At 33.1% G+C, this 22,251-nt stretch overlaps 1 protein-coding gene across 2 annotated transcripts in view; it reads left to right on the top strand.

The window, feature by feature from the left end:
- Positions 1-22,017, top strand: part of alpha-Spec (alpha spectrin) — a 44,735-nt gene extending 22,718 nt beyond the window's left edge. For both annotated transcript variants that reach the window (XM_089244580.1, XM_089244581.1), the window contains 18 exons: positions 1,731-1,893; positions 2,255-2,524; positions 2,890-3,203; positions 4,191-4,419; positions 8,699-8,845; positions 9,804-10,062; positions 10,169-10,245; positions 10,654-10,790; positions 11,486-11,558; positions 12,581-12,697; positions 12,843-13,022; positions 13,449-13,561; positions 13,822-13,839; positions 17,772-17,826; positions 18,048-18,244; positions 18,729-18,782; positions 18,906-19,200; positions 21,543-22,017. In XM_089244580.1, coding sequence (XP_089100706.1) covers positions 1,731-1,893; positions 2,255-2,524; positions 2,890-3,203; positions 4,191-4,419; positions 8,699-8,845; positions 9,804-10,062; positions 10,169-10,245; positions 10,654-10,790; positions 11,486-11,558; positions 12,581-12,697; positions 12,843-13,022; positions 13,449-13,561; positions 13,822-13,839; positions 17,772-17,826; positions 18,048-18,244; positions 18,729-18,782; positions 18,906-19,200; positions 21,543-21,668 — 2,824 coding nt within the window. In that variant the 3' untranslated portion in view covers positions 21,669-22,017. The remainder of the gene's footprint in view (positions 1-1,730; positions 1,894-2,254; positions 2,525-2,889; positions 3,204-4,190; positions 4,420-8,698; positions 8,846-9,803; positions 10,063-10,168; positions 10,246-10,653; positions 10,791-11,485; positions 11,559-12,580; positions 12,698-12,842; positions 13,023-13,448; positions 13,562-13,821; positions 13,840-17,771; positions 17,827-18,047; positions 18,245-18,728; positions 18,783-18,905; positions 19,201-21,542) is intronic.
- Positions 22,018-22,251: the final 234 nt, after the last annotated feature.

Consider the following 22,251-nt stretch of genomic DNA (forward strand, 5'->3'; position numbering starts at 1 on the left):
TCCCTTCACAAAGAAGCAGCTACAGTAGTGATACCATCATGCTAGGGCCAGGTGGTCCTATAATCCAATAAAGACACCAACTGTCCTTAAAGGACAAAGACTGGAAGACTGGTGTACTAGTAGTTACATTACCTCACATACATTTTCATTTTCTTTCCCATAAGAAGTAGCACATCTTCTACTGTATATCTCCCAGTCTTAATATTCAATAGTTGTTTTTTTTTATACTTTCACACACACACTGTTAAGCCCAGTTAATCAAGGTTCTACTGTATAGTAGTAACAGATTTATGAAAAATAATCAGCTATATACAGGGTGATCATAATTTAAGTTTTGATTCCGAAACTATACAATAAGTACTGATCAGAATGACTTGAAAATTTGCATGGATACTCCTGAAGCAATGGAAGTTTTTTTCGCAAAAAAAAAAAAGTACAAAATGTGCAAGTAGATTATGCTGTACTTAGCCAGCAGTATAATCTATTTTGTGCAACCACATCATTTCGGCACTTCCACAGCATCAGTGTGTGGATAGAACTTCTATCAAGATGCACATTGCAATACCAGAAAAGCAGCTGCTGAAGACCCATTTTGCCAGGATGCACCTTAACCGTTGCAACTTTTGGCTGTGGGTGGTACCTCAAAATGTTATAAACAGTGGTCAGATTGCAAACTTTGGTGAATTGCAATCTCTAGCACATTCCCTATATGTTAGAAGTTCCTCAGGAATATTAACGGGGGGGGGGGGGCGTTTGGTTTAATAAAGCTGAATTGCAAGCACATCCACATTATGACTATGGGGCAAACTCCGATTCTGTTGTTGAACAAGAATTTTTGTGCTTTCAACCTCATAGCCAGAACATGCGGTGGACAACATATTTAACATTTCTTAAGTAAGTTGTAGTTATTTGTTCAATTACTTCGTTTTTTGTGATGTTTCCATGAAATGCTATAATTAAGGTATTCTGCCATGACTGGCTATCGTTTCCATTCTGCGAGCAAATTTCCCACATGTTCGATGATGTCATTAATTTTACATTTTCAAATATTTTTTCCCCTTTATCAAATAAAATTGAATTTTTTCAGGAATATTCATGTCAATTTTCAAGTCATTCTGACAATCGTTCTTTTTTTACAGTGTTTTGAAATCAGAACCTTAGTTATAATCACCCTGTATATCGTAAATCATTGCTAATTAATCTGCATCATTTATTCTTCATTACATACATTGTATTCACCTAATTTTTATTACTTTTTGCAAATAGCTTCCTAATTAAGCATACTGAAAGTAACTGGAGAAAAACCTTTATATATTATATGATTAATAATAACATTAAAAGAATTTTCAAACACATAGTAATCCATTGAGTTAAGCAAAAAATAATGAAATTGCAAAAGTTGGTTTTTGTTAAAACGTAATAAATATTTATTGATTAATTAGCATGGGAATAGTGTTAATTACATTAATAAACATTTTATTTTAGTTAATTATTGGAAGTTCGAATGATTTTTCAGAAATTTCATTGTTTTTAATGTTAATACTATTTAAAACAAAAAAACCGGTTTAAACCAAAAAAACCTGGTTTAAACCAAAAAAACCCGGTTTTTTGGTTTTTTTCAAAAAACCGGTTTTTTTACCAACCCTGAATTTCAGTGTATTGAATGAATCTTTTTCTCTTTTGAAGAAATTTTTCCACAGTAATAATATTCAATATTTTTATTCTTATAGGTGGCGTCACCTTAAGGACAATCTGATCAAGAAGCGTTCAAAATTGGGAGAATCCATGACTCTGCAACAATTCAGTAGAGATGCAGATGAAATCGAAAACTGGATCACTGAAAAGCTACAAATGGCAATGGACGAGTCTTATAAAGATCCTACTAATATTCAAGTAGGCATTTTATGTCAGTAATTAAAACGAGAACTAATGTCTGTGCTGTATTATTTAAATGGTTTCTTTTTTTTTCCTTCTCCCAAAGAGAATAGTTATTTGCTATTCGCACAACAAATGCTTATACTTTTAAGAGATGAAGTTTAAGAAAAAGAAAAAATCAATATATTCTAAGAAATGTCCTCCCAGTATGAATATGTAATGAAAAGTAATGGAATGAAAAATATCGGATTTCACTTCATTATACATATTGAATCAATTATTTCACATTTTTATAATTAGTTTCAAATAAAAAAATATTTTGTTTTAAGATTACAAAATTTTTTTGTTTTGTTTGATCATATTATCGCATTCATTTTAGAGCAAACATCAGAAACATCAAGCGTTTGAGGCAGAGTTGGCTGCCAATGCTGACAGGATTCAGTCCGTTTTGGCTAATGGACAAAACCTAATAGATCAACATCAGTGTGCAGGATCTGAAGATGCTGTCCAGGCTCGTCTGAGCTGCCTTGCAGAACAATGGGAACATCTCACAAAAAAAACCATTGAGAAAAGTATAAAAATTAAAGAAGCTAACAAGCAAAGAACCTTCAATGCTGCTGTCAAGGACATTGATTTCTGGCTGGGAGAAGTAAGTATTTGAATATTACAATACATCGTAAAAATAAATTATCTTGTTCTAAAAAATATTAAATGACCTAATCTTAAATAATGACATACATTTGAACTAAATTTATTATAAAAGTTACCATATTGATCAGGTGAGATTACGTTTATGAGAGATGAACAGAATGAAACAAATAACAAAAGCACCATCTCAAACGGATCTGGAAAGTATATATATATCTATTAAATAGAGGTTACAAAAATTTTCAATGGGATTAAGAATCAACATTGATAGCACCTGAAGTATATTTTGTAGCCATTTTGAGCATACTTTTATTCTTTAAATTGGGAAAAATATTCCAGTCAAATTTTGATTTTATTCTATGCTAGGTGGAATCATTGTTGAAATCAGAAGAATCCGGAAAAGATCTTGCTTCAGTGCAGAACTTGATAAAAAAGCATCAGCTTGTTGAAGCAGATGTGAATGCCCATGAAGATCGTATTCAAGATATGAACAATCTAGCAGACAGTTTAATAGAATCGGGGCAATGTGATGCTACTGTTATTGAAGAGAAGCGCACTTCTATTAATGAGCGTTATCAAAGGGTGAAGACACTTGCTGGATACAGAAGTGCTCGACTTAATGAAGCAAATACGTTGCATCAGTTCTTCAGAGATATCGCAGATGAAGAATCATGGATAAAGTGAGTAATAATTTTGGAGTTATTGTGAAAATATTTATAAAATGAAAAATATTGGTAAATTGTTGATTATATCATGTATGTTTTCTAAAAAAAAAGTTGCAGGTTGGAATATTAAGTTTAAAAATTTGGAAAATTATGGCCGTTTTGATCTTAAAAAATATGTCATCTGTGTAATGGAGTGAATGAAAAATATTTTGGTGTTAAATACAGTATCTGAAAAAATTCTTTAGTGTATCAAACAAAATATAAATAAATAAATATAAATATATATATATATAAAACAACTTTTTTTTTAAAACAAATGTAAGTTATCTAAATTACTATCAGTCATATTGTGAATAATTGAATTCGTAGTTTCACCTCTTTTGCTTAGAAAAATTGCTACACTTAGCTTAGGTATGTATATATATATGTATATATATATATGTGTGTTTGTGTGTGTGTATATACACACACCAATATGACATATTCCACAGTAGGGGGAAGGGTGAGTATTTGGCAGAAGAGAGGAGGCTTTTTACTAAAATGGAATTGTATAAGTTAACATTTCATTTGAAGTAGATGTTATTTCTTTTAATGTTTTTATTCTATTTTGAATTTATTTAATTTATTATTGACTGAATACAATTATTCTATTTCACATCTTTGAACATTTTTATGTGAATTTCATAAGTTTTGCCTAATAATTTCCTTTAAATACCTTGAGTATAAATTACATTTTTTAAAAATTTTCATAATCGTGTGTATATGACTGTAATGGAGCTCCCAATTTTCAGTAAGCTGTGAGCATGACCCCTAGGCTGGGATCTTTGGTGTGTCCCCAAGCCAGACTTTTCATTGGTCCTTCTATAGTAAATTTATAGCTTGAAAAAACAAAAAATGATAGTAATTGTCCTGAGTCCCAGGGCTGACGGGGCTCCAGCCCTGGGACCACGTGGGAGCTGTGGCTGAGAGTAAAATTTACATTGAACTTTATTTTTCTTATAGAGAAAAGAAATTGCTGGTTAGTTCTGATGATTATGGTCGAGACCTTACTGGGGTCCAGAATCTTAGGAAGAAGCATGTTCGTCTCGAGGCTGAATTGGCTGCCCATGAGCCAACTATCCAAGCTGTACAAGAAGCTGGACAGCAGCTCATGGCAGTCTCTAATCTTGGTGTTCCAGAGATTGAGATGAGATTGAAGAATTTGGAGAAAGCTTGGCAAGAACTTAAGGAGGCAAGTTTTCTAATTTGATTTTAGAAGTTAAGTTGACTTTGCATAGAAGCTTTTGAGGCTTTGTTAATTGGAATGCCATTTTGAAACTAAATGGAGAAAATTTAACAAAGTTTAATGGGCTTGGAGATTTCAATATAAATTTCAAATTCCAGCTTTTCTTAAAGTTAGAATATATGCATAATTAATGATTACAAAATAATTTTGAGTGCAAGAGCTGAAATTTTTTTAGTTTGTCATTTTTTCAAAATTAGTTACACAAATATGAAACAAGACATTGGCACTGATATAAAGCAAAGATGTATCTTTTTATTAATAATTAGGTATGAGTAAACAAGCGTAACGAGTAAACAAACAACCACACTTATGATGGGCTTTTCAAGATAATGTTGGAAGGCCATGAGCAATAATGAACGGAAAACTTGTATACAAGTTATCTAGATTTTGCACCATCTATAACATGTAATTGTATTTGGTAAAGTGGTTGTTTTTGTGGAAAGACTTTTAAATGGGAAACAAGCTTGCGTTTAGGCCTCCATGATAGAAAACAAACTTCATCTGACCACAGCTATGCAGAAATAGAGTTCAAAGCTAGATCCTCACGATGAGAGTCCAGTCCAGCACGATAGCACGATGATCACACATCAGCAATCAGTGTTATTGCAGAACAATCTAGAAGAATTTTGAGAAAAACGTTAAAAAACACTGTTATGAGGAATTTTTAGTACAGAATCTTTCTATGTAGTTGGCTGTGGGCTCGTTGCAGAGCAATGCAAAACATTCTGCTTTGGAAAAAGCAATATTTGTTTCCCTTAATTTTGGTATACAGGCATCCCTCGCTTTTTGCGATTAATTGGTTCTGCAAAATAGTTGCATAAGATGTGAAATTGCTTAAATTGAGAGGAGTTTACGTTGAGAGAGATAGGGATTTGTGAGGAGGTTGATTTTCTTCTGAAAAATTGAACTCAACAGCAAAGGAATATTTTTTAATGAACTGATATTTTTTAATTTAAACTGATATGAATAAATCCCATGTATTTAAGCAATATGAATGGATTAAATTAATACTTTTTAGTTCTGTCTTAACTACTGATTGATTCTGGTAAGTGTGGGTGTTTTCTTTCCTGAAAAGTCTAGTATGGTAGGCTGATAAATAAAGCCTGGATTATATGCATATGTGTGTACATTTGCATATTTTGGCCTTTTTTAGTGTTAGTGCATAAAATCAAAGAATTTTTAGAATAAGTGCATATTTTTGAAGGTTTATTAAAGCTCAGTCAATTTTTTTCATAATTTTTCAAATGAATATTGCTCATATTTTTATAATATCAGGATTTAATGAATTAATAGAGATGTTTTTAATTTTTTCCAAACATTGCCAGTTTCATTGTAACGTTATTTCTAGAGAGTTTCAAAAACATTAAATTTTTCTAGAAATAGCGTTGAAATTCTTTCATTACAGGTATTTTGTTACTGAACAACCAAGTCTAATTAGAAATTAAAAATGCCTAAGTAAAAAATATGCAGAAGTTATTTGCATATGCAGTTTAAGGGAAGAAGATACTTTTTGTAAATGAATATGCACTAAGAAAGAATCTGCTTTTTTTTTGCATGATTGATTTTTTAACGCATATTTTCTTATTTTTTATATAAATTTTATCATTTTTAACTTCACAATTTTTTTAGGGCATATTTTGACATCAATAAGTGCATAATGTTTAATGTAGGCATGTGTAGTGCTTTCAATGACTTTTTCGCGTCGGTTTTTAATGGAGATAATGATATTCGATATACAGGTGTTGCATGGGGTAATAAAACCCTCAACGATATTCAAGTAGAAGACGTGGAGGTCCTAAATCTTCTAAGAAATGTATGTGCAAGCAAAGCACCAGATGATATCTATCCCAGGGTTCTCAGGGAAGGTGCTAATGAATTGTTGGGGCCAGTCGCACAGATATTCAGGAGTAGTGTTGCTGAGGGTATCGTCCCGAGAGATTGGAAACTGGCTAACGTTGTTCCGATATTTAAGAAGTGTAGTAGAGAAGTGGTGTCTAATTATCGTCCAGTGAGTTTGACGAGCTCCCTCTCGAAAATTTTGGAAATTATCATCAAAAGGCAGTTTGTGAAGTGGATAGACGAGAATAATGTATTGTCGGATAATCAGCATGGGTTCAGGAAGGGGAAGTCATGTGTAACTAACCTCCTTTGCTTCTATGATTACGTGACTAAGGCTTTGGGTAAGAGCAAAAATGTCGACGTTGTTTACCTTGATTTCCAGAAGGCATTCGATCGGGTCCAACATGGCAAACTCTTGAAGCGTTTACACGAGATTGGAATAGGGGGCAACTTGCTGAATTGGATAGAATCGTGGTTAAGAGATAGGTCGCGACGAGTTATGGTGAACGGGGAATTCTCTGGTTGGACAAACGTCACAAGTGGAGTTCCTCAGGGAAGTGTCCTTGGCCCCATACTTTTTTCACTTTTTATCGACAAACTCGATCAGGGTATCGATGGAATTACTAGCAAATTCGCAGATGATGTGAAGCTAATGGGGGTAATCAGGAATGAAAGCGATAGGGAGTTGCTCCAGACCAACTTAAACAAGATTGCAGCATGGGCAAATGAATGGAGCATGACGTTTAGCGTAGATAAGTGCATGGTCGCTCATTTTGGTTCGAACAACCCACGGTTCTCTTACGAGTTGAATGGTGTCACTATCCCGGATGCAACTAGAGTCACCGATTTGGGAGTTCTCATTGACGAGCGGCTTAAGTTTTCTGAACATTGTTCAGCGGTTGTCAAAAAAGCAAATATAATGCTTGGTCTCATCGCGTTCTCCTAAAGTCATTCTTCCGCTTTTTCGAGGCTTAGTTTGTCCTGGACTGGAGTATGCTGTAAGGTTTTGGAGACCATACCTACAGAGGGACATAGACTTGATTGAAGGGGTGCAGAAAAGAGCTACGCATGTCCTTATTGGCACACAGGGCTTGAGTTATGAAGAGAGACTTCATTTTTTGAATGTTTACATTGGATGAACGCAGGTGTCGAGGAGATATGATCGAAGTGTTCAAAATTTTCAATGGGATGGATAGGATGGACCATGAACTTTTAGTACACCGCCAATCAACTGCTTTTACAAGGGGACACCAGTATCGATTGGTGAGGGACAATGCAAGGTTATGGTGTCGCAGGGAATTTTTCTCTAATAGGGTTGTTAATAAATGGAATAGCTTATCCCCGGAGGTAGTAAATTGTAACACAATTGACACGTTTAAAAAGAAATACGATAAACATGTTGGGGTAAATCGAGAAGCTATCCATTCTTAGAATAAGACAACCATAAGTATTCTTTATGGGCATTGTATAATATTTTATCATGTGTATATATTGTTTATAATTTGTGTTAATTGCATTTTTAATGGGGTTGCTGTATTTTTGAAACATATGACATCCATATTTTTATGGGCATCTTTTTATCAGCCACCTCGTTGGGCATTTTGCCTGTTGTGGCGTTGTATTTGTATTTATTTGTATTTGTATTTGTATATTTTGACATCAATAAGTGCATATTTTGACATCAATAAGTGCATATTTTGACATCAATAAGTGCATATTTTGACATCAATAAGTGCATATTTTGACATCAATAAGTGCATATTTGAATATTTTGATGCATATAATCCAGGCTCTACTGATAAGTCTTTTTAATGAGACAGTCGATTCTGCTAACAGGCAGCATTTTTGTCTTTTCCATTATAAAAAGTTTAATAGCAAAAACCCAAGTATTTTGCATATTTCTCAAATATGAAATATTCTCAAATTTTAGTTTCACTTGAACCACCTTTTTTTAAATTAAATTTCTCGTGGCATTGTCAATATGTGACCAAACGTTGTTCATCAGTGAAATATGGCGAGGTTGCATCTGAGAATTTCTCTTACATTTGTCTCAACTACATCATCAAATCCAACGCATTCAAAGAATTAACTATGCTATTTGCATGGAATGGGCTTCAATTTGCAAGCCCATTTCCAGGATTAATAAGTTGAACTCCCAGCTGAATTTTGCAGGTTGAATATTCCTGAAATCAACTTCTAAAAATTGTATTATAGCAAGCAAAATAGTGTATAGCAAAATGTCATAAAGCAAGGGATACCTGTAATTAAAAAATTTTTTTATAAGCAATAATTTTTCTTTGATATAGATGTGTTAGAACAAGATGTGTAAATTTGATGTATTTATTTATACTATAAATGGCTTGTATGTTTTTTCTCATTTATGTAGATGACATCAGACCGTGGCAACAAACTGAATGAGTCCTTAGCTTACCAAAACTTCCTCGCCAAACTAGAGGAAGAGGAAGCTTGGATTTCCGAAAAACAGCAGCTCTTGAATGTTGAAGATTATGGGGACACAATGGCAGCTGTTCAGGTACGCATTTCAATAAACTTCACGAGTTTGTCTAAATTTTAATTGTATTGAATACCGTAAAAGAAGGCCTGTAGTAATGTGTATTCACATACAACTACATGGAGATGCAATAACCTATTTTTTGTTTGCTATGGATAATTACTTCATTAAAATATAAATAGTCAATTTGTGGTGACTCAAACTCTGATAACTTGAATATCTATTTAAGTTTTTACTCAGCCCTCGTAAGTTTTTCTGTATTTTAGTGTTGAAATTTTCCCTTAGCTCAGTTTTCTTCTTTTAAGTCGAAGTTTTCGGGAAGGAGAGAAATGTTAAAAATTGCAATTAGAAATAAAATTCAGCATTTAAAAATAAAATTCAGCATTTAAAAATAAAATTCAGCATTTAAAAATAAAATTTAGCAGATTCATTTACTTACTGGCAAAAAGTGAATGACCTTTCCTTAAAAGAAAGGCAAAAAATAAGACAAAAACCACTGCATTTTTTACAGAAAATCTTTTATAAACTTTTTATAATTAGTTTCATTTTTTCAAGCATCGTGTATGCATGGATTTTCTTTATCCAGTAAGAACTGCTTGTTTCTTTGAAAATATTCAATAATTAAATATGATTAAATTAGAATATCTTATCAATTTCATCTCCAGTGGTTTGATATGTTTTACTAATGCGATATTCATAAATAGCGCTGCTATTTTGATAAATCTTTCTTTTCCTCCCACTTTAAAATCAAAATTTCCAATGAGGCGAACTAACAATAACTTAATTTTTTTTGACCACCACTGCACATTGACATATTGAGATTTGACTATCTTTATGTAGATTGAATCATTTGTGTGTGTATATATAAGTTTGACCTTTGAATAACTTTTCATTTGATATTAAATTTTTTCAGTTTGATTGAAAATGGATTAATTATTTTTTCCTCTTATTTTACATGGTTTCTGTTTATTCATTTCAGGGCTTGTTAAAAAAACATGAAGCTTTTGAAGTTGACTTTACGGTTCACAGAGACAGATGTGTTGGTATCTCATCGGAAGGTCAGCAGTTGATTGCTGAAGGCAATCATCATTCTGACAGTATAAGCCAAAGGCTTCAGCAGCTTCATGACAGACTCAATGCTCTCGATTCTAGTGCTACTCGCCGCAAAAGCAAGCTCAAAGATAACTCTGCCTATTTGCAATTCATGTGGAAAGCTGACGTTGTTGAAAGCTGGATAGGTTGGAATTTTTTAACATTACTTTCAATATTTAAAAAAATACCGAGTAAATAGAATTAAATAGTTGTTTACTTGTATTAACTGATTTCCATTGTTATTTATATTAGCTGACAAGGAAACCCATGTTCGTTCTGAAGATTATGGTCGTGATCTGTCGTCTGTTCAAACACTTTTGACTAAACAGGTAGCTAACTAAATCTTGGCTCTGTAGATTTTTAAATTTGAAATACTATCTGCTTGATTCATTTTTAAGCAAAAATATTTAAATATGAATTTCAAATGAAGAATTTAACTTCTAATTTTGTCATTAGCTCCCATAGAAATTAAGTCTGGATCAAGTAAGGAAAATTTCAAAACATGAGTTTCTTAAAATCCATCAATCTTTTAATTAAAAAAAATTGTTTTCAGTGATTAATAGTGATAGTATTTTGATGCTTTCTTTAGAATGCATTTAATTTATTATTTTTAAACAGAATTAAAAATACAGTAGAACTTTTTATACCTCTACTGTTACCTCATCAAACATAAATGTGCCTATTGTTTATGTGTGTGTCTTGACAGTGTGTTTGATACTGAAAACTTTCACTCTTAGGAAACATTTGATGCTGGGTTAGCAGCTTTTGAACAAGAAGGCATACAAAGCATCACTCAGCTGAAAGATCAGTTGCTTGCAGCTAATCATGAACAGACACAAGCAATTATCAAGCGCCATGATGATGTTATGGGAAGGTAAGTTAATTTTAATTGAAAGGCATCACTTTAGAATCATGTAAAAATATATTTCTTATCTTAGCTAAATATGCATGCAATGTGATTTTTGTTTATATTGCTGTTTTATAATAAGACCTTTAGTATAACGTTGATCAGATCACTTTTACCATTATGTCAGTCTTTGAAGGTCCTTGCTAGTACAATTAGTAAATTTGACTTGTTATTAAGTCACCCCGCTTATGAAATCATTTTTATTGGGTCCCCAGGGTGACATTATACCAAGGTCGGACTATAGATGGTATCACACATTAAGACATCAATATTTCAAAAATGCAAATGTTAGTAGTTAGATTGAAAATGGCTTATTCTTTGGTTTTCCCAAGTGGTAGGATACGTTATTCCTTTGATTACAATTATGAAAACAAAAATTAATCATGCAGTTTTCAATACTATCATTTTGCATGCGTAAATAAGTGGATAATTTTTTTTTAAACAATGAAAGATACATTTCTATGCAAGATGATGGTGAACTTTTGTTGATAAAAACTCAGCACTTTCAAATTATAGCAGTTTTACAAAATCATAAATTTTGCTCTTTTAAAAAAAAACAAAAAAAAACCTCCGGCTCCCATATTAAGTTTGTGTAACCAGGCACCATTAATAATGTTTTAAACAAAACTGTTTCTTACTATACGATTTTTTTTCTCTTCCAGATGGCATAACCTATTAGCAGCATCTGAAGCTCGTAAACAAAGGCTACTTCATATGCTTGAGCAGTTTAAGCAGGTATGTGCTTGAACCAATATTCTATCAATTTACAGATTTACATGAATATAAAATTCTATATTTGAACTTCGAGCTTCAGTAAAACCACTTCAAGTCTACATAGGGAACCAAAGCCCATTATCAAACTAAGTGGTTCACCAATTATCTAGTCACATGAATTAAGTGAAATTGTGAAATTAGTGAATCAAGCAACCGTTTTGTACCATTAAAATGGTATTTACTGGTTGAATTTTTCTTTTTTAAGATATGGAAGTGGGACAAGACTAGAAAATAAATGTTATCTGCTTAACTGGGTCCTCTTATTCAGGGAGGTATGAAGGATCTACCTTTTTTTGGGGGTGGGTGCAAATTTTGCTCGGAGAAAAGGAGGGTATACAGAACTTCTTCCAGACCTGCAAACTCAGAAGGTATTATTTTAACCCTTACCGCAGCAATGACAATAACTTGATGTCCTTTATTATGGCAATTATGAGTTTCCTTGTGTCCTTGAAACCCCCCTTAATTAATTTGGCAATGCTGAGCTCACACACAGCCTTGTAACTACCCCTCTTCCATAAAACATGGTTTTTTTTCCCAATTTGTCAGATCAACTTCCAGTGAGGGGAGTTGTCTTTTGTTCAGAATTTGATAACAGAAAGGAGAGAGGCTGTTTTTCTTTTCCCTTCAGGGTAGTGTAGGATTATGCATAAATGATAGAAAATATAGAGTATATGTGTTCCTTGTTTTTATTCTTAGTGGTGGAGGTGGGGGAAGCCTTATATCCCATACAAAATTGGAAAAACATTTTTCTTGATAGAATGTGTGTGACATTTTGCAGAGGGTTAAATGATTTCCATTGTGGATCGGAAAATTTAAAAACTGCTTAAAAGGTTGAATCAAAAAGAGTACTAAAAATAGGATTCTTTACATTTTTAAAAATTTTTTTAATTCTCGAGACATGTTAAACTTATAATGCATGTGATTGATATATGCCATTTGCATAAAATCAATTAACTCATTAGAAACACTTATCTGTTTAACAGATTGAAGACCTTTTCTTAACATTTGCAAAGAAGGCTTCTGCTTTCAACAGTTGGTTTGAAAATGCAGAAGAGGACCTGACAGACCCAGTACGTTGCAACTCCATTGAAGAGATAAGAGTAAGTTTTTGTTCTGTAATATAAATATACTTGTGGCAATACTGTTTAAAATTTGGTTTTATCATTTCAATATTTGTGTGTTATTAAAATGTGATAAAAGATATATCAGATGTTTTTTTCTTATTTTCTAATATATATATTTCAGGCTTTGCGTGAGGCTCATGCACAGTTTCAGGAATCACTCAGCTCTGCTCAGGGAGACTTTGAGATTTTAGCAGCTTTAGATCAACAGATAAAATCCTTTAATGTTGGAGCTAACCCTTACACCTGGTTCACTATGGAAGCACTTGAAGACACTTGGAGAAATTTGCAGAAGATCATTCAGGTGAAACAGACTGAATTAAATATACACATGAAAAATACACAAATTTGCATTACGAGCTTATTGGTAGCCATGTAGCTGTTTATTTGTTGGGATATGTGGGGCTGAATATTACAGGATGTTAGTTATAGAAAGTTGACGGTATATAAAATAGTTGTTTTTTCACTTTAAAAAAAAACTTTGCAGGTCATAAACAATAAGAAATTCATTTGACAGTTATTCTTGAATTTTTTTTTTACATTACTTTTGCATTGGTACTACTCTATATTCTGTAGTTTTATTTGCAGTAGTTTCTAAACCTTTTAGTTATTACACTGTTCAAATAGGGTGGTTTTAATTTGAGTAGTGCAATTTTTAACTAGTTCATGCATAATCCATTTTGTAATCACAAATCAATATATCATTTCCTTTCAATTATTTTTTTCTCAGGAACGAGATGTAGAACTTGCCAAAGAAGCTAAAAGACAGGAAGAAAATGATAGACTCAGAATTGAGTTTGCAAAGCATGCCAATGCATTCCATCAATGGTTGACAGACACCAGGTAAATATATGTAGTTGGCATATACTGTAAATACTGGGGTCAAATGTAATTGTTTTTTGAATCAGGAAACCAAATTTCAAAAACTGAATATTAAAAATAGAAATAATATATCCTCCTTAGAAACATGATAAAAAAAATTTCTTTAGTTTAATTAAAACAATACTTGAAACTATTTTTTAGTTGTACTGAGATTTTTTCTTTCATTATTTGCATCAGTTTGATTACTACAGGATTTTAAGTCTTGTTTCTTTTTATTATAGGATGTGGCTACTTGATGGGTGAGTATTGCAATGCTTGCTTGATCAAATATATATTGTTTAAAATTATTTCAGTTATGTTATTTAATCATGGAATGATACCAGGTAAACATTTACCCTGTGAAACAAATTCTTCAGGCAGTGTGAAATATTCCATTGCTTCTGCATAATTCAAAACAGGCAAAATAACCAGCCACATTGAGATGACAAATGGTATGAACACATGCAAACTATTCGTCAGAAACAAACTTCATGTTAGGTGAACAATGGATACACAGCACATTCTGACATGTATTAATTCATTAGAAGTTTCTCAGAGGAATATTTATGAGGTGCAGTGCTGTTTAGTGGTATTGGTCTTTAGGTACAGTGATACCTTACTACAACGATACTCTATGTCAGTGGTTCTCAACCTTTTTTTTGCCCACAGCCCCCTTTCAACCATTTCTCATTCCTGTGGCCCCCCTTGCGATCATAGTTAATTTCTTACCCACTAACCCTCCCCCTGCTTTCCTGTTAGAGGATATTTATTCAAATATTGTTTAAAATGTAAATATGTTTCAATTTAATTAATTTTTAATTTATGGAAATAATGGAAAATCAAAATAAGCATAATTTTTGCAGACTGTGAAAACATGTCATTGAACTAGTTTTTCATGTGTATAATTAACGCCAAAAAAAAAAGCGTTGAGCCAGTTATGGACATTTTAAAGTGAACACTACATTGCTTGAAATGTGGCCATATGTCCTTTTTAGAATTTTTTCCTAATGTCCACAGCATTGTTCTTGCAACATAGGAAAAGTGCATTGAAATTATTTGGAATGCTTAAAGCCTGTTAACCCTTTAAGCAATTTTTAAAATTTTCCCTGATTCACATTATAACTGCCACATTGAAAATACAAGCATGTTGAGAACCTTATGTTAATAAGAGATATTTTGGGGTGATTAAAATTAAGCAGATCAAATTTGACGAGATAACTATGGATTGCTGCTGTAAGGATTAATAAATAGCATAGCTGCCAAGTCTCCCGAATTTTAGCTTCATCTCTCGACCTCCCGAAAAGTTCTTAAATCTCCCGAATTTTTACGAAAATCACAAAATATCTTTAATTGTCCCTAAAAATTTCCTTCATTTAAAAAGAATCCCACTTCTGAAAACAATCCCTAAAGAATTTCTTGTGGGGCAAAAAATCTCTTGCCTCTGTTTTTTCCCCTTTCGAAATGACATCACACGTCGTAAATAGGGGGAATAGTGGGAAATTCCTTTTTAAAGGAAGTTTTACAAACCCTCTGATGGTAACAAGAAAAGTTTTTTGTCTTATCGTGCAGGGAAATAGCTTTGCAGCCAATAGTCCTGGATAATAATTGAAGATTATAGTGATGCGCATGTGATCAAAACTTCCTCTTTTGTTGAAGTTACGTTCGTGCGATAACAAAACATGAATACTGATAAGCAAAAAAATATTTAATGAATTTTAAAGATACTTATTCCGAGGAATTTCCTTTCATCAAACGTTCCAGGAAAAGGCAGACTTTTTCTTTTTTTGTACAATACAAACTTGTGTTATGGACATAAACATCGGTCGTGGTGTGGAAAGACTGACATCACCCATGTGAAATCAAAAAAATCAAGCAAGTGTCACAAAAAGCCAGTGTTCTTCAGAAATTTTTTTTTAGATCACCATTGAAGTTTTGGACTCCAATTTCACTTATTTTTTGACGTAGGGATTTTATTCCAAGGGTTTAACTTTTATGTGTGGAAAATCTCTATTTTATTTAAAAAAATCCCTTTTGTATTTATTAGGGAGTGGTTTTAGTATAAAATACGGGTCCATGCGAAAATCTCCCTAATTTTCATTTTCAAAAGTTGGCAGCTATAAAATAGGAAACACACGATATTGGTTAAAAACCTTTAAAAAGTTGCTGGTTTTACCTTTTAAGTCTCAATACATTATCTGCTTTGATTCCGTGTAGAAAACAGTCAGCAAACCAAACAATGATAACATATTCTTAAATATTTTTAAAGGTATGTTTTTCCTGTTAATTGTCATTTTAAACAGGAAATCTTAATGAGAATCAGTTAAGGTGGAACCACACACATGAAAATAAGACTCACTATGCTGGAAAGCATAAGTGGTATCAACTGTACATGGGGAGGGGCTAATTTCAAAGAAGTTTCAGTTGTGCAATTTTCATATTTATACTAAGTTTTGACGTGACCTCATGGACAGCATATAAATCTAACAAGCAAACAGTGTATTTAAATATTGAATGATACATATGTATAATGCAATGAAGATTGGTACAACAATGGCCATCCAGTGTTTAGGGTCTCAAAGTTGTTTTGAATGTGTTAAATTTTGTCCATGTTTTGAATTTTCACGCACTCACACATACATAATGATGTACGTATTTTATGTAGCTGAGCATTTTTTTGTATAAGTATAGAGGGGAATAGTCCCCGAATTATTAAGATCTACATTCCACATTCGTTCAGGCTCGGAACAAACACGTAGCACTAATTTATCATTGCTATTCGAAAAAACAAAGTGTGCAACTATTCCCAAATTTTTTCCTATAGTTGCCAGATAAGTTTGACTTATTTCTGTGAAGTCCATATTTGATATTTTAAATTGAAATTGAGAAAAAAGCAATACACAAAAAGTTTTACCTAATTTGAGATAGCAAAATGTGATTTCAGATTCAATGAAGTGACACTATATAATTATACACATTTGTCTCGAAACCTTATAATGATGTAATACAAGCTTATGACAAATTGGATAAACACATAAAAAAATCATATGTTCGTTTTTCTGAAACTCTTAGAATTTGTTTATTAAATAGGGGAAAAAATTCTATGTATTTTGTTTGTCTGCCCCTATGGAATATCCTAGGGCCACATGGTCCCCGGTTGAGAACCACTGCTCTATATAACAAATTCCCTCTGCAACAATATTATTTTTTCAAATCTTGTTTGGAATTGCCTATATTCTGATTATTAACTTCTTGATACAATGATATCCTTTACTACGATGAATCATTCTATAACAATATTTTTTTGAGGCGATTTCGAAACTGCTACAATATTTCTTATATTTCATTCGAAATCACCTTCAATGTAATTTTAAATTGCTCAGTTTTTTGTTTTTTGGAGGTGTTTAATCACATCAGTATTTTGCTCTATCTACTCTCTGGATGTGTTGATGAAGTCACTGTGAAAAACATATTGTACATAAGTATTGTGCGGTAAACCACTTCTTAGAGTGAAACAACCAACTGAATTTTATTAATAAAGTTAAATTTTTCGATGTGAATACAACCTTATATAAATGAACTTTATGGTGGTACTAACAATGACAATTCAGAAGTAATGCCAATATCAACATGAATTTGGCAGCAACTGCTGATAATGCACATATTATAATCCCTGTATAACGATATCTTTTCTTGGTCTGCACAATATTATATCGAGGTTTCACTCTATATTAAATTTGAACACCATCACACAAAGATTTCAACTATCCCATGCGTAATTTGATTTTTCTACTGAGTGAAATGCCTATATAATGATACTCTGGGGACAAGAAAAACACATTGTAATGCGTGGAATAGGTTCCCACTGAAAAGTATATTGGTACCATAGAGTATTATTGTTATAAAGTCTATCACTATATAGGATTTCCACTGAATTCTGAACGTTGATTCATTTTCTTCATGTTTCTTCTTAACCATTAATTGTAAGCAGGGTATTTTTTTTTCTTCTAAATCTATAAATATCTGGAGTTGAAAATTTTGTCTTTTTTCTGCTATTTGCAATACTAATTATTTTTCAAGTTACAAATTGGAAATTACTTTTTATGAGTTCCCTGTTCAAAATAGTGTCAAATATAGTAAAATAAGACCCATTCTAATTAGGATGCAATGAACTTATTTGAAATTTATATTTCAGGTCTTCAATGTTGGAAGGAACCGGTTCGTTAGAGGCTCAGTTGGAAGCTACAAAGGTATAGTTACATTCATAGATATGGTACTAATTTATATTTTGTGCAGATGAGTTATAAATATATTCTTAGTAATGTGGCATTCATTAATGCTATGTTATATGTGTGGTATTCATTAGGCTGTTGTTAATTCGAAATATCAATCAGTTGTGTATATTATATTTTGAGGTATTATCAGTTTTTAAAAAATATAAGGAAATTATTCGTTTAATTTTTTTCAAAAGCGTAAAGCAGGTGAAGTGAGGGCAAGAAGGGCTGAACTGAAACAAATTGAAGATCTTGGAGCAAAACTGGAAGAACATCTTATTCTAGACAATCGATACACAGAGCATAGCACTGTAGGTCTCGCACAGCAATGGGATCAGCTTGACCAGCTTGGTATGCGTATGCAACATAATCTTGAGCAGCAGATTCAGGCCAGGTAACTTCTTAGTTTTTAATGAGGAAATTTCTTCATAAAATTCTCCAAAAAAATTCTCCAAAAAAATTCAAAACTTAGTCTGTGGATGATTGTTTTTATTTGATCATTGTGTATATTAAAAGCCATTTAATAAGCCCATATGCATGATTAAAAGTGAAAATTAGCACTGTTAAATCATGATTTGGTGGTTGTGATCTGGCAGCACTCCCAACTGATTTTCATATCAACAAGTGTGCAGCTAGTGCCACAGTCACTTTGAAGCATATATATTGCCACGAGTTCAATGTGATCACTACTCTGCTGCTTACTACCATGTAACTTAACACTTGTTACCGATTTAATCTAATGTTAATCATGTAATAAATTCTAGTCAGTTATCAGCATGGTCTTGTTGTGTTTTTATCTTCTCCCCCCCCCCCTCCCCACTACATAAGTTTCCAATCCTATTTTTGGGTAATATTACATCTCAAATTTGTTTTTTCAGGAACCAAAGTGGTGTTTCTGAAGATGCACTCAAGGAGTTCAGCATGATGTTCAAGTATGTTTGCTAATTTTTTAACTTGCTGATACATATGTTCTTCTAAATTTCATCGTTGTACCTCTATGATTGACCTTTTAATTTTGATTTGTTAGTAAAATAGTTGTGCTTTATTATTTTTAGGCACTTTGATAAGGAGAAATCTGGTAGACTCAACCACTTCCAGTTCAAGAGTTGCCTCAGGGCACTTGGTTACGATCTACCCATGGTTGAAGAAGGTCAGCCAGATCCAGAGTTCGAAGCTATATTGAATGTGGTAGACCCCAATAGGGATGGCTATGTTTCCCTACAAGAGTACATGGCTTTCATGATATCTAGAGAAACAGAAAACGTTCGATCCAGTGAAGAGGTTGAAAATGCATTCAGGGCGATTGCATCTGGGGAACGACCATATGTTACAGCTGAAGAATTATATGCTGTAAGTAAATTTTATTTTTTCCTGCAAAAATTTATCAAATGTTTTTTTTTGTTCAGTATTCTTTAGATTTTTTTTTTTTATGTTTTGGGTAATGTTTAAGGTTTGGCCATTTTATGAAATGGCTAACCACTTTGCAATGTGCCCAGATTTTGGATATGGCCCATAAAGTGTATACTAAGACTGGGCAATATTGAAAATTTTACATAGTGATACATTATCAAACTTGCATCACAATATAGTGATATATTGATATCCTGACTATAAGCAGATACAGGTTCCTTGTAGAGGGTAAGGTGAATCAATGATTGTGTTTTGTGTAGGGGGGGGGGGGATGCACAAAAATGAATTAAACCTTTTCACCATTCTGCCCATGATATTTTTTCTTACTGAATTAGAAAAGAGTAATGGGGGCTATTGCACCCATATCCACCTATGATCACCTCCCCCGACTTTGAAATGGGGGGGGGGGCAACTATATAAGATCAGCCAGTGAATGTATGTTGAAATGTTTTGTCCCTGGACAATCAACCCCACTCCTTCCCCCCCCCCCTCCCACAAGGGTGAAGCTGACAGCTCCCATAATGCTTTGCTTTCTCATGCTATAAATTTGCTATAGAAGGGCCTATGAAAAAAATGCTTGAGTGCTCACCAAAGATCTCGGGCTAGGTTCCCTGCTCTAGGATGTGGGAGCTATGCAACAAATAATTAAAACATTGATCTATTTCACATATGAATAGATCCTTGTTCACTGACAGTGCTGTTGGCATTCATGCATGTATACTCGCTCACAAAATCTGTTCTGCCATGCATGTTGATGTCTATATTTGATAAGAAAAGTGAGCATTCACTAAATCGGCATTGCTATGTTAGACATAGTTATTAATGATATATTGTCTCGTTCAAAATCGGGATATCTATTTGGGACCTTATATCAGTTTATTATTAATCAATACATTACTTAGTCCCAGGGGTGGGAACTGTGCTCCAATTGCACCGCACTGCGCCAAAATTAACATCTTACTCCAGTAGGGTATTTTCGTATTTTTCTGTGCCAAATAGCAAATTTTGCTTCAGTATGCCCGGAATTTCGGAAAGGACGTCAAAAAATTTTTGTTCTTGCTTGCCACGAAACGATTCTTTCCAAAAAGAGCGTGTTTTATTCCACTGTACTTGAACTATCGCCGTATTTAAACTATCGGCCTATCACACACACACATCTGGCTTTCCATCGCGAAACCGCATTAATATCTGTGATCGTGCAACTGAGGATGGTTTGCAATGGACTTTCAGCTTTAAGGCGCAAATGCGAGTCCATTTCCGTTTTCAAAAGAGAAGTTGCCACTGGAAGCAGCAGAAATTACTGTAGCTTATCGTCATTGCGTCAAATCTCGATGTTTCGTGAAAAAAAATATTCCGGGAGTGAAAAGAGCATGTCCATGCAATTATGATTGGTAATTTAGAAACTTTGCTGAATAACGAGCATTAAATCGCCAATGTTGCTGAATAATGAGTGTTAAATCGCCAAATAACGAGTGTCAGATCGCCAATCTCGCCAAATAATGAGTGCTGAATCGCCAACCATCGTGTTGATTCTTCCGAAATTCTCTCCCATTTTGCAACAATTTCTTTCTGAGTATAAAAAAATTGAAAACTTGATATAGAAAATTTGTAATATCTATAAAGACTAGAAAATGTTTAGCCCATTTGAAGGGCTGTTATTCCAGACAGCAAATAGTGCCCTGAGTAAGCAAAAATCATCTTAAATAGACTGGTGCGAAAAATTTTATGACAGCCGCTCTTTCAAACAAGGTGTCAAAAGCCTGAAACACCAAAAACAAAAAACAAGCTGATGAAAAGATGTTTGATAACAAAAGAACAGTGCAGTTGTTTTATTTTCAAAAGGGGTGAGGGTTATCAAAAATATTGTTCTTAATTTCACTGCTCCAATTTATAAATACCTACTCCGAATCCTATATTTTACTGCTCCAAAACTGCTCCGAATCCTGAATTTCGCTGCTCAGAGAGAAATAGACTTCCCACCCCTGTAGTCCTAGCATGAAGTGCTAGAGTGGTGAGATAAGATGCTTGTCTTCTACCATGAAGTTTACTGTCAAGGTCCATCGTTCAAATCGAGGAAGAACATTGGAAACAAATACTTTACCTAACAAGCCTGGGGCGACCACTGATAGATGGCTCCTTCATTTTCTACCCACCTCCACTGGTTAGAAATTTCTGTATGGTGAAATATGATTGCGGAGTGTGTCTGTAAAGTAATCCTAGTGTATATTAATTTTGATGTATAATTAACAAAGTTTAAATACTTATTTTTCTTTTTTTGGTAGAATCTCACCAAAGAGATGGCAGATTACTGTATATCTCGAATGAAACCGTATGAAGATAAAAATGGTAGAACAATTCCTGGTGCATATGATTACGTAGACTTTACGCACACGCTGTTTCAGAATTAATATTTCTCATTCATGTTGTTATGCTTCTGATGTTCTGTGCATTTCTACAGTGTAGTAGTGGCTTGTTGAGTGTTCACTTCCACCTTCTTTTTTTATGTTAATTGCTTCTGAACAACTTCAGGGTTTTTATTAAAGTATTTTCAAAGTTTATAACATTTTAAAGATTTTTTTTTTTTTGCTTTGAAAATAATAGAGTTAAATATCTGGTTATATATTTATATGCCAAAAAGCTTTTTATTTTGGACACTTTTGGATTTTGTTTAAACCTTTATTCATTCACCTCAGCTGTATTGTTATTAGATTCAAGAGAAGAGATGGATATACTTAATAAAGTTCTTTAAAAGTGTCATGTGGTGGTTTTTTTTTTCTTTTCCTTGATATTTTCCATTTGCATCTAATCATATGCTAATGTCACATTCCATTTACTAATGTTCGATTTCACAGGTTCAGTATTTGTTCTCAATCCATTCATTTTTACTGGTTTATCACCCACATCAGGGGTAAAATGTGTGACAATTTAAATTCTTATTTTAATAAGTGTTGTACTGGGCAAAAATTAGTGCAGCCTCCTTTACACATAGCT

This window comes from Pholcus phalangioides, unplaced genomic scaffold (assembly GCF_987345545.1).
Source record: "Pholcus phalangioides strain wild (caught in Gottingen) unplaced genomic scaffold, Ppha-v1.0 ptg000015l_1, whole genome shotgun sequence".
NCBI classification, from domain to species: Eukaryota; Metazoa; Arthropoda; class Arachnida; order Araneae; family Pholcidae; genus Pholcus; species Pholcus phalangioides.